General features: G+C 47.4%; 1 protein-coding gene and 1 long non-coding RNA gene across 2 annotated transcripts in view; one reads left to right on the top strand and one right to left on the bottom strand.

The window, feature by feature from the left end:
• Positions 1–13,221, bottom strand: part of NRP2 (neuropilin 2) — a 115,338-nt gene that overhangs the window by 97,304 nt on the left and 4,813 nt on the right. Inside the window, 1 exon segment of the mRNA XM_049106453.1 lies at positions 2,899–3,076. Coding sequence (XP_048962410.1) covers positions 2,899–3,076 — 178 coding nt within the window.
• LOC112656696 (uncharacterized) lies at positions 7,660–12,325 on the top strand. The gene is made up of 4 exons (XR_003134587.3): positions 7,660–9,013; positions 9,164–9,304; positions 9,917–10,053; positions 12,190–12,325. It is a non-coding gene; the product is annotated as an uncharacterized LOC112656696 (long non-coding RNA).

Here is a 13,221-nt window from a genome sequence, read left to right as displayed (position 1 = left end):
TTTCCCAGCTGACAGCAGGCTCTCGGGCAACAAAATGAACGAGCGGCCGTTAAGGAGGGAAAGGTCTGTCTGGGGTTTTATTCTTCAACGGGCTCCACCTGTGCGTTGTCGGATCGCAAGGACTGGAGAGCCAAGGGCCTGTGTCTGGGTGTCTGGGTGTCTGGGTGTCTGGGTGGCCGGCGGGGTGGCAGCCCCTGCAGGGCCTCCCATCGTCGGGAGCACGGGGAGGAGACGCGAGGGCAGGTGCTGGCCCGGCGCTGGCTCTGCTCGGGGTGCTGCTTGGGCGCTGGGGGGGGCCCTGTCCTGCGGTTCGCTCCCCATTAAGGATCCCCCATAAGGATCCCCGCTGGGGGCCTGCAGAGCCAAGTGCAATTCCAAACAGGCACCGGAAATGAAAGGAGAAAGGAGTCTAATTTCCTTCGGTAGTAAGTGCTTTCCAAAGCCAGGAGCTCCGCTGGAACGAAGGAGGAGAGGTGGGGAGAGAGGAGGAACCACCCAGAACTTCGAGGACCTGCATTAGGTTAATTGTTCCTCTGCCAGCGCGGGTCGAGCGGCCGGGGAGCAGCTCAGTTACTGCGAATGCAAGTGGCCGGGGAAGAATGTTAAAGATACTTGCAGAGCAAGGGATGGAGAGAACCCGATGGGTGTTTCTAAATACAAAAATAAGCAGGAAGGACAGAGAAATGGGGAACAGAGGGGAAAGGGGGCGGCGGGAGGGAGAGAGATCCACGGGTGAGGTTGAAGTAGTGGAGGCTGGACCCCACCAGAGCCTTTCTGACAATCTGGCCCTGCGGAAAAGAGACCCCAGAAAGATTTTTCTTTTCTGACCCTCCAGACCTTTTCAGCTCAAGCGAGAAGCATCCATGGGGGAGCGGGGAGGAAAACAGGAAGCTACTTAGTGAGGATGATGAGCCAGGAGAGAACCGGACCCCCGACCGCTTCCCCTAATCCAAGTCCAGCAAGAGGCAACATCCTAGTCCCCTTCTGCTGCCGGAGACGCCAGCAACCTGAGTTCTCTGCAGCCCTGGGGCTCAGTCCTATGAGGGGAAGGCGGACCCCGTAGCCCCAACCGGGGCAGGAGCATGTCCTCCTGGCCTTTCATACTGCCTGACACGTGTTAAGCCAGGCTCACTGGCTCCCTGAGTTTTTCCTTCCGAAAGCCATGCCTTCTCCTCCTGCCACTATGAATATACATAAGATGACCTCTTAGCAATTTCCCCGGGAGATCTGCTGGCATCAGCATAACAGAATTTGGCCCTCAGTCGACAGAGGTGCTTAGTCAAATTTCTCTGAGCTCAGACCCGAGCTCTCTGTGCATTACGCTTCGGTGTGTGCCAACCTTCTGCAGCCCAGCCAAAGGGACTAGGAGCAAAAACACCCAATATAGGAGCTCTTCCAACAGAAACTCTTGCTGAAGTCCACTGCGGGGAATCAGCAGGCCCGAGATGCTGTGCAAGTGTATCAGGCTGCGCGTTTCACTCAGACAAAGAGGAACTGATGAGCTACCCTATGTCATCCACCGAGTCAAGAGCAGATCTGGGATTAGAAAATCCGTCTTATGACTCTTCGTCACATGAGGCATCCATCCTGGAAACCCTCCAGTTTTCAGTGAAGACTACCTCTTGTTAGGAGAAAACCATTATGTAAGTGTGAAGTAGCCCTAGGAGGGTAACAGTGACATTCACTGCCTCCCGGGCTAGCCCTGGTTAAAACGGGGCCTTGTCTCCCCCACATGGATGAGCCAGCCTAAAGGGAGGTCTGCTCCCTTGCACTTTCTCGCCAGCTGGCCCCTTTATTAATTTTTCCGTTCTTGCAACACCTTGGCCACAAGGAATGTCCAGACTGTTGATGAATCATAAGGGGATACCAAACACCCATCAGAGCAACGGCACGGTGTAAGTGCACACTGGGAGCAGGACACGATCACTGGTACGTTCTTCGCTGCACAGAAAACTCACACTACTGTTTCAATAAGCAGATTTCCAGAGCCCACAGGTGGTACAAAGCACATTCATTCTTGACATTACAACGTTACCTGCTCCTTCGCCTTAATTTAAGGGACCTTGGCGTCAAGAAGGCATTTCTAAAGCTCTCACAGATGTCTAAGTGCCCACTTGGTCTCTACACATTTCCAAGATGGCAGGACTGGTGTTATGAGCCCAACTGAGCCTCCCTGGGTGACAAGTGCTCTGGGGCTTTGGTTTTCTCATCTGCAAAATGGAAGTCCTGACAGCACCAACTTCCCCAGAGCCACCGTGGGCCCTGGATGGATTGATATTTGTAAAGTAATTAGAACGGTGTCGGTGAAATAAATCCATGACACCAGCTTTAGGGACTCCAACCTGTGCAGCCCAGGTAACAAGAATCGATATGAATCTGACACCCACCAGTGTAGACTCAGATTTTTAACTCCCTTTCCTTAAGGAAACCAGCTGCTGGTTCATAAAATAACAGCTTGATCCTCTGGGGCTGGATGCAGAGAGGTCTCCACTTGGGGATCTGGCTACTAGTTTAGTAGGGAAGCTGGTGGGGTTTCCACATGCGGTGGCAGTGGTGGAAATGGAGAGCTCTCCAAGGGGAAAGTGAGTCCCAAAGTCAAGAGCTGGCATATTGTACTCCACCTCATGCCCCTAGGATAGACTTCTCCTCCACTGCCCACTTTGAATACAGGGTACTATTCCCTACCCTCTTCACTCAAGAAGGCTCTTCCCTCTATACTATGGGATCCACTGGGCCTTTATTTCCCTTGAAAGAGAACATCATCTTGAGGTTTCCCTGTGGGGCCCCTATTCAGCAGGTCCTGGGTTATGGGGGCTGCCATCAGGTGGCATAAGTGGCAGGAGCCCAGGGACGTGGGTGGGAGTGTGTGTCCCGTTGGATATACAATTAGTTGCTTACTTGCAGTCGTGCTTCTCGATCTCGAAGTGAGGGTTGAAGTTGAGGACAATCTTCTGGTTGGGTTCGGGGGCGTAAACAATCCACTCGCAGTTCTGGTGGGATGGGTAATCCTGGGGGTAACCTGGGGAGGTGATGTAGCCAGCATCTTTGGAATTCAAACGACCTCCACAGGGTGAGTCTGAAAGAGAAGGCAAAGAACCCAAAGAACTTCAAATATGCTACAGCCTTTTTTTTTCCTCCTCTCCTTGTTTCTCTTCCTTACCAGTGGCTGATTAAAACTGTTTTACAGACCTTTTATGGCAGTCCAGAAGACTAACCTACTTACTCATTCGGTGGAAGAGATTATTTCAGCTCATCCCCCCAACCCCGACTCACCCAACTGAACACACACACACACACAGATGTGTGCACAATCATACACACTCCCAAATTAAAATATTCCAGAAAGTGGTCATAAATATTCCCAATTACATGGTCTGAGATGAAAAAAACACAAGAGCGTAGCAAACATAACATGCCCCCCCTCCCCCCGCCTGCCTTTTCCTGTCTCCTCTCCTTGGTGCATCTTCCTTTTGCTCAAACCTCTCATCTCTATCTTTATCTCATAAATCCTTCATTGCATTCGGTGTCTCCCAGCCCAGCCCAGGCAGCCAGAAGTAACGGCTCCGGGAACTGACAATAGTGGTTTTGTGGTGCCGACCCACAAGCGAGCCTGGTAACAATTACATGTGATGCGGAGGAAGCACTTTCAGCTTTGGGCCAGAACAGGCCCTGGAGGGTGATTTTAGCTTCTTCTTCTTCTCTCTCTCTCTCTTTTTTTTTTTAAGAAAGAAAAAAAGCAAAACCCCAAACATTTAATTCCACATACACCACAAATTTGATTTATTATTTCATTATACACCGAGTGGAAAAATCTGCATTGGAGAATTCATGGGCTCTGACCTCAGAGTTTCGACAAAAGTGCTTTGTGTTTTTCTCTTGCTTTCTACCCACTGTCCCTCCTGCCTGGTCACCACCACCAGAGTGTGCTGCTGCTTTGTCCAGCAGCGACCAGTAACCAGCCATTTGAAAGGCCACTGCAGGGGAGTAGCTGCCCCCCCCTCCTTCCCAGCAGTGCCTGGCTGGAGGTAAACAGCTTCATGTGGGCCAGGAGGCAAGGGGGAGACTTCAAAGGCAGAAAAGGTGGGTGATGACATTTGAAGAATATCATATATTTGGGAGTGAAGTTCTGTAATCCCCAGGAGGGGTTCCTGGGAAATGGGGGGTTTTGCTTAATACCACAGTAGAACAGAAGATAGGAAGGCACGAGAGACCTGGAAATATTCAGAAGCCTCCCGGAGACCTTCCTGAGATGTGCGCCTCTCTTAGCATCAATCACGATTTAATATCGCCATCTGCATGGAGCAGCATGGGCCCGTGAATTATGTATTACGGCTCAGCAGCCACCCTACAGGACGGGGTCTTTCTCCTGTGTTCAGTCTTTGAGGGAAAGGGTCATGCATTTTTTAACTCTACAGGTGCACTTTACTATTCCCCATGTCTGTTGGCATTACTGTCTCCAGACCTCTGCTTTAGATTACCAGCCTGACAGGCTTTAAATGCATAAAAGATGGGCATGCTGCACAATGGTGGTTGGGACACACAAATCCACACAAGTAGCCTTTTAGGCATCGTGCCTCCAAGAGCTCAAACTGTGCCGTGTTGAACTGCCCAGAATCTAATGGATTCAGGTTCCATTTCCTACTGGGTGGAAAACAAAAGCAAGCCATTTCCTCCGGCTAGCAGAGACCACATCATCCTCTAACTAATGACCCTGCACCCTCCCCAGTCCAGCAGGACAATGGGCCCAGCCCTCCCGCAGAGAGAGGGGAGGCCAGCAGAGGCCCCGTGCCGCCCCTGTCCCCTGCAGCCAGCGCCCCTGCCCACACCACTGCCATGCTGGGCGCCCGGCACCTTCCAGCAAGTCAGACTGTGGCCTGTTGGTGCTGGCTCCTGCGTGTGAAATGGGGCCGAGAAGGAACCTCGGAGAAAGCGGAGGTGTGGGGGCTCAGATGGCCAGCTGCTCTCACCAGGCTAGCAGGAGAGGGGATTACTCTCCTGGGTACAGCTCCTCTGCCAGCTGTTTGGCTGGAAACTGCAGCCCCACTGCACACTCACCCCAAACCACACTGTTCGCCTTGGAACTCATCAGAGGGGATCAGAGTTGAGCTCCTGTTTAGTAATTGTTGTGGCTTCTACATCATCCACACTCTCTCCCTCCTTCTCCGAGCCCTGCTCAGCTTCTCTCCAGCCACTCCTCCCCAAAAGGAGAACTTCTCAATTCCCTGCACCCCCAAAGTTCGAGCTTTTAGGAATCAGACCAGGCACACATAATCAGCAATAAAGACAGGAAACTTCCTCACAGGAAGGTTTCATTTCTCATCCACACCAGGAGTGATCACTTCCCCACTCAAAAAAAATTGGAGACTATATATAATCCATGGCTAATGGTCTATTTTCCGTGGTAAAAACTCAACGGAAAGAAAAAGGGGCAACTCATTTCTTTTTTTTCTGTCCTGTTTTTATCTGAGGAAAATCAAGGCTCTTTATGAAAATTTTTGAAAACTCATTAAAACATCTGCTTTGCTTTTGTGTAGTTAACCCCTTCCATACCCAAACATTTGTGAACTCCCATGCTTGTTCGGATGGCACTCACACTCAGAAGCACACGCAAACATAGATACGGAGCGTGCGTCGGGTACATACACATATTGGAAAGTCACACTTCGGCCCCATACACGCTTTCACACCCTCTCGTAAAATATCACACATCATTTACACAGACGTATATCCACCAAGATAAATACCACAATTTCTGTTTCTATCTTTCTTGGAGAGCACCGAATTCTTGAAATATATCCATAAAACTCATAAAGAAAACACAATCCTTCTACTACACCTCTTCTTGATCACTGATATTTCATTCCCAGGTTGGAGGAGCCTTCATTTCTTGAATACAGACATGTCCCCAATAGAAATGAACTAGACTTTCTTCTGAAGAGCTACACCGTCCATTCCTTTGGAGGCCTGTATTGTGTCCCAGCAGGCACAGCATAAATGCTCTCTGTCCTGTGGTCAGAGGAGCCCAGCTCAGCCAAAGCGAGTTGAACTCAAGGGCAAACCCCTTTAGGCCAATCTCCATAGACACAAGGAAAGCTGGCCATGTAGAAGTTTGAGCTACCGAGCCTGTTTGGTGAGTTGACAAGGGACTTCTTTCTCCAGCTATTTTGCAAATACCTTTCACCTGGGGCAAATTCATTTCCCAAAGAGAAGCAGGCAAACCCAGGCTGTTCAGAGAGGTTTTCATCGGAGAGGGCAGCCTGAGGGATGAGCCAGCTCAGGCCAGATGAAGACCTCTGAGGCCCAAGAATAAAAGGATTAAAGTGACACCACTAGACGTAATTGGAAAGAAAGGGAATAGTAAGTCCTAAAGTCATAAAGGTCTGATTTTTTCCCCCCATGATGAGTATTTAGGTGTTTTTATTTGACAGGTGAAATGTCAGATTATTTCTGGCATTTATATCTTTCTGTCTCTCTTTGTGCTGTTTTTATTTTTGTTTTTCTCCTCCTCAGATGGGCTCGTTTTTGTTGGTGGCCTAAGCAGCATCTGATGCTCCCTGGAGGTAACCTGGTTGTGGGTAAGGTAAAGGGATTTTGTATCCATCCACTTACAATTCTAAGGCATTTTGCCAGCTCCAGAAGGACCTTACCCTTCTACAGAACCCAGTTTAAGACAAACCACTAGTTTCTTGGTCATATGTGATTTTTAGGAAGTAATAAGTAGAAGAAAATCTTTTGAAAAATCTGGTCTGCCTTCTAAGGAAATTCAGCTGGAGGGGTCTTAAAGGAACACGGTCTGGCCTGAACTTGACAATAATATTCACCAAAAAGAAGCCTGACTGCTGTGAATACTTTTAAATAATTAGAATTACAATGGCTCACTCCAGGACAGGCAGAGGCACCAGGTGACACCAGGCAACAGCCTGCTGGCAGTCCCCCGTCCCGTCCCGTCCCCCCCCCTCCCCTGCAAAACAACAATCAGATCACTTGGTTTAGCTGAACCGAAGGAAAAAGTCCTTGGCAAAACCAGGGAAATGTAGGACTGGCTGAACGTTGGATTGGAGAGTCAGGTTGTTGTCAAAGGTGGGTCTGGGATAATGGGAGCAAGTTACTAGGTAGGGGGCAGGGTGGTCCCATAGTAGCAAGAAGAGGGCATGCAGCTGCCTGGCTTTTCACTTGGGGACCTTCCCGGTCTCAGCTTCCTACACTGCAACTCAATGAGTGGATTAAATCAAGTGTGTAGTTTTCAAAATTCTTCTTAGAAGTGTTTGTTTGCTCTTGGAACAGAACTCCAGTGTCCAAAGCAGACAGAAGCAGAAGTGGAGCTCTCTTGGGTGCAGGAGGTAGGGCAGCAAGAAGGGGTGTAGAGTCTGGGCCTCACAGTTCCCCATCACCTCTGAGGGGCTTTGGGGAACACAGTCTGAAACCCACTGAAGAGATCTCAGTTCCCTTGTTACTTTAAAGTGCCTTGTAAAAGGGAAGTGGAAGGATTAGGAGACATCTATTTCTTGCATATACCTAAGGGTCATGTACACCATATACCTGGTGGAGAAGAGCAGTGGATCCTGAAAGAGGATTTCTCCTGAAAACAATATACTTTATTTAAAGCATAATTTATCCTTTATCCACAGCATAATCCCATCCTGTTCCTACTTCCACAGCTAGCTAGCTAGCTTGTTCTTTCTTTTCTTTTCTTTTTTTAAGATTTTATTTATTCATTTGAGAGAGGGAGAAAGAGCCACAGTGAGAGAAAGCAGGGAGGGGCGGGGCTCCATCCCAGGATCCCTGAATCATGACCCGAGGACCTGAGAGGAAGGCAGACACAATGCTGTGCCCCCCACAGCACTGCTTTCATTTCATGATTAGTGGCAAGGCAAAGAAGCTCTTTCTCCTATTGCAAAAGAGAGACGGTTGTCACCTTGCCACGTCACTAGCAAGAAATCTTGTCTTCAATATGGTCTCACCACTGGCAGGCTGTGTGACCTTGGGTAAGTCTGGAGACACCTCTACGACTTTGTTTTCTCACCTAGAAAGTGAGAGGGGGTGATTCTAAAGGTCAGTTCCAGTTTTCTAATCCAAAGCCTATAGGATGAGGTGGGGGGAAAGGATCCTGTAACCCAAAGATTGAACGGAAAATTAAAAAGATTTCCTCTTCTCCTAGAGAACAAGGTGTCACTCCTGTTTCATCGGTGTGGTAAGCTTTGAAACAACCTCTAGGATTTTTCCGAGGAGCATGCCTGTCTTGCATTACGGAGGGTTCGGATGTCTCTTTCAATCACATTAGCTCTACTGACGTGGGTTTCTTTCCTTAACCGAGTCTATGGCTGCATATTGATAAACATTGTGGATGTGTAGTTGTGTGTGTGATCATGTCAGCAACAGTGATGCATAAAAAGGAAGACCAGAAAGAGTTTCTTCAAATCCCTTGCCTGAATCATCTAAGTCCTCTGCTCAGGGTTTTAACCAAATTTTGCTCACTAACCCCGGATAAGCTGCTTTTTAAAAGTTATTTCTGTGAGCTGAGGCTGGATTTTGTTTTATTCAAAGCGACTTCAGTCTGTCACAAGACAGTCTCATAAAATCTGTATCTTGGCTTAAGCTGGGAAGAAATGAGCCAATCCATCAGCCCAGGAATGTGGCTGTTTGACCACTTCCTAAGGCAACCGGGAAGGGATGCAATCTATTCAATTTATGGGGCCGGGTGGCAGTGAATGATGCACTCCTGAAGGCACAGCAAATGGAAATCCCTGTGAACTTTTGCAGTGATAAAGTTCAAAATCTGAATAAAAGAACCTCTGGGAGGGCAACAAGGAGGGGATGAGAGGGCGGGAGTGGAAGCCAGCACATAAGCATAGCAAGAAAGGAGTCAGGAACCAGGCAAGCTCCCTCTTCAGAAACACCTCCAAAGGATTCACCAAGGACAGAACTGGGAGTTGGGTCTGGAAATGGGACCTTCGCAAAGTCTTTTCCCCCTCATCTGGATTCTAAAAATGAACCTTCATTTAATCGTTAAAATGTAAGTTTGATGTGATTACCTCCTCTGACCTCGAATCATGCCACCTGTGGTAACCTTGTTATTTGTCATCTTATATCATAAACAAATGCAATTCCAATAGGGCAGCCAATATAATATCATTAGTTTATATTTATGTCCACTCTTTTCCAGCCCTCTTTGCAAATGCAATTTTGATGCCATTGATGAGAGATCTGGGATTACAATTCCTGACCATGTCAACAGACATTTGGGGAAGGAAATAGAGGAAGAATAATTCTGAAGTCTCTCCAAAAACCAAAGGAGAAAAAAAAGGTAATATGATTTTTGTTTCATTTATTTTGATTAACTGAAGGCTCATGTTAAAACGTCAGTGGCGCCCCATTGGTTAGTGAATGGAATCCAAACCCCTTGGCCTAGCAATGGGGCCTTGCATTTAGCCTAAGGAATCATTTCTGTGTGCAATCCTTATTTGCAATTCTTTCCCTCCACCTATTTTAAACTGCAGCTTCTGAGTGTTCCCCAAATAAACCCAGTGTCCACTTCTCTGCTCTCATCTTCCCCTGATACCCATTTTCCAGCTCTAAAGCCCATCCATCTTCTCAGGCTAACATACCACCTCCACCCTCCCTAGACTCCCACACCAAGAGCACTCTTCCAGCCTCCGTATCTCAAACCTCGAACCTCGGAGATGGAAGCTTTTTTTTTTTAAATTTTTTTTTATTTATTTATGATAGTCACAGAGAGAGAGAGAGAGAGAGAGAGAGAGAGAGGCAGAGACACAGGCAGAGGGAGAAGCAGGCTCCATGCACCGGGAGCCCGATGTGGGACTCGATCCCGGGTCTCCAGGATCGCGCCCTGGGCCAAAGGCAGGCGCCAAACTGCTGCACCACCCAGGGATCCCAAAGCTTTTTAATGTCTTCTAAGGTGTGCAAGAGCTCGGGACAGCCTGATCCATTCCGCTGGACCACTGCAACTTGAGAGTATGACTCCTTCCTCATTCGTCTTTGGTGAACTTCATAGGATAAAACCCAGAGCCTTCCCCAAAAGTCCGACTCAGTGAGGTATGATGAATTCACCAGTTACTAGTTGACTAACATAAGGCCAAAAGAATCACTAGCTAGCCCAAACTCGAGGAAGCCTTATCACAAATTGTCCTGCTTCCCTAGTACTACCCTTCCTTCCCAACCCACAGCTGCTATTAAATGTGAAGATTTTTTTTTTTTTTCATTGTGAGCTATGAGTTGCAGTTAACTTGTTTGGGATCATAATAACTGGTCATGAGTTAAGGTTGAGTTATGTGAATCATGTCTCCAAAGACACTCTAAACCTTGGATAATAATGATGATGCAGTTCAAAGGGATATTTACACATTTTAATCCTAGTGATGGTAAAAATAATTTATCTGAGGGTTTCTTTGCCCCATCCCTCCCTCACTCTTCCAAAGGTGAGTTCTAGATATCTGTTACTGGTAGCACCAGGAAGACGCACACTTGCTGCTTCATCACAAGACTGTTTGCTGGTAATAGATGATCTCTTGCTGGGTTTCAGGCCCCTTCTCTCTACCTATCCCTTCCCATCTCCCTTCTCCCAATATGCCTTTGGGGCACATCTGTTTTATTTATTTTTCCCCTTTATCAAAACAATTATTATTATTACTAGTGCTCGGCCCAGTAGTTCACAGTTCCCTTTATCTTCTCTGCTGAAAGACTGGCCAGAGCCCAGATCATTGGTTATCAGGATCTTTGGAGGCGGTGAGCAGGGATTCACTGCATATGTGCATTAAGCTGGCCAGCAGCCCCATCCACTGCGCGCTACTGGGGAGAGCTTTCCTTTTGTTATTCCCAACCCCCTCCCTTTTTCCTGGATTAGATCATGCCTCTTTTATGAAGACCCAGAGGGAAATGGGATTATTAAGAGTCTTGCTGGGTAAAAGCTATTTTGTCTTTATGATGACTTTCTTGAGTTCAGCTGCTGAGGGGCCTTAACGCCGGAGTAGAAGTTATTGCACGTTCGGGGGAGCACCTTCCACACAGTGCTCCCTGCTGAGCATACTTGCAGTGATGAAGGATGGACGAGGAGAAAAGGAAAGGAAAGGGGGAGAGATTAAAAAAAAGAGATGAGATGTAGAGATGAGAACACTGAAAGCAGAAGAACAAGGGGAGAGGGAGAAAAAAAAAAACGCAACAAGGAGGCGTAAATCTAAGTTGAAAACCCAGCAAAGAATATTGCTCTCTGAAGAACAGTGTGCTGAGAGAGCATCTGAAGCTTATAAAACACAGACAAACGTTCAGTGGGGTAAGAGCTGAGAATGACCATTATTTACTTATTACAAACATGCATAAAAATAACATAAACTTACCACAATGGTTATAATGTACTTTCTATGATCATGAGATACAGTTCAACCTCACTGAAGCTCTTCTGAAGATAAATACCTTCGGAATTGGACCAAACAGTAGTCTATGTAACCTGCCATAGCACCAAAAAAACCCCCACAAAACCTAGGGAGTAGGTATTACTACCAAACACACTTTCCAGAGAAAGAAATGAGTTACAGAATGATGAAGTGTTCTGGACCCCAGAGCCGGCAAATGGCTGAGCTGGATCTTAAACCTAGGCAGTCTGGCTTCGATGCTTCAGAAGCTGGGAAGCCCAAGGCAGGGCTCCCCAAAACTTCTATGTGACAAACTTATGTAGTGGCATTTAGAGAAAGAAAAATGTTTTGCCTGTGTGAACTCTCCCTTTGCTTTTCCCGTGCCAGTAATCCTTCCGTGTGAACAATGAGAGATGTGTTCGGGGCTGGGGTGTGGGGAGGGCTGGAAGCACTTAACACCTTCTCCCCTCCCTGCACACATTGGCACCCTGCTCCTTGTCCTCCTGGCCCTCTTTCCTGTGTACTGGAAACCGAGGTGCGTCTCTCTGGGGGAGGGAGGGTGGTGTGGATAGGATGTTCGGGTCTGAAACCATGTGTCACAACATTGAGGGTTTTTTGCTGGCAACTCCCATTTCTCTCCTTACTCCTCAACCCCACTCATCCCTATCCCAAATGCCACATTGTTATTGTTCTACTGGATAGAAGCAGCATTTTCAGAAATGGGGGATTTATTTTTATAGCACAGCTGGTCTGCCAAAGGTCACATAATTTGGCAACGTTCCCAGTGGTTAAAAATTAATTTCTTCTTATTAATACAACCAAGGTCCCAAAGGATCGGAGCTCAGCCTTATCTAAACTTGACAGCTTCCTAAACCTTCAGAAGATGCTTTCTCCTGGAGGGCCAGCCACACTACAAGGCCTCGGTGTCCAGGAATCCAGCCTCATCGAATCCTGTTAGGTAATGAAACCATTAAGCCCCTTGGCCATTTCTCATCAAGGCTGATAAAGCTTTGAAAAAAACGCTGTAGGCTCCCCCTAGGTCAAACTCATCCTGTGTCTTCCAGGAATGGGTTAATAAAAAAAAAAAAAAAAAAAAAAGTGAATTCCTTACCTGGAAGGAAAGGTACCAAGACTAACTTCAGGGGATCAAACTCATGTCTGCCACTCAAGGAGGGTGCTTCAAAGATCACACAGTGGCAAATAACGGTCAGACGATAAAATACTTCAAATACGTTAATGACAACATAAACTACCGCCCAGATGTCACGTCTCAAGTCCTTTCTCAACAGTGCAAGAAATTAAAAGGTATCATGCTTCTGCACCATTTTCTAAAAAAGGAAAAAATCTCATCTCTGTTTCCTAGACTTTCCCAGCTGGACTTTTGGGGAATATGTTCTGAAAACCCTTATGAATAAGCCTGGCTCTGAATCCTATCAACCAAGAACTGTCCCACACTCTGATCACCCAAAGTCAGGTCATTCTCTTGATTACTGTAATGAGCAGTTGAATGACATGAAAAACACCAAGCAGGGGCCTCAGAATCATCTAGTCCAAGGCATTTCTCTCCGCGGATGCCCCGAGACCCCTCCCAGCCCTTGTTTACATTCATGCCCCATTGCATATGAAATGGCATTTGGATTCCTCTAACTTTTTCTATACTAGGAAGATAGGAGCTGACCTTTCTGGTTACAGAATGTGGACTTTCACATTCAACAGCAGGGGATGAGAGCCATTTGGTAGACAGCAGGGGTCCTGTCTAGATAGCCTGGGGTTCCAGTCACTGCAGCCTCCCAACCTTACATTTCGCCAGTTGGGTGCTCCGTGACTTAATCTGAAGGCTCCGCAGAATGAACAA

Source organism: Canis lupus, chromosome 37 (assembly GCF_003254725.2).
Source record: "Canis lupus dingo isolate Sandy chromosome 37, ASM325472v2, whole genome shotgun sequence".
Taxonomy (NCBI): domain Eukaryota; kingdom Metazoa; phylum Chordata; class Mammalia; order Carnivora; family Canidae; genus Canis; species Canis lupus.
Note: the sequence above shows the minus strand (reverse complement) of the source record. Positions and strands in the feature narration are given on the sequence as shown.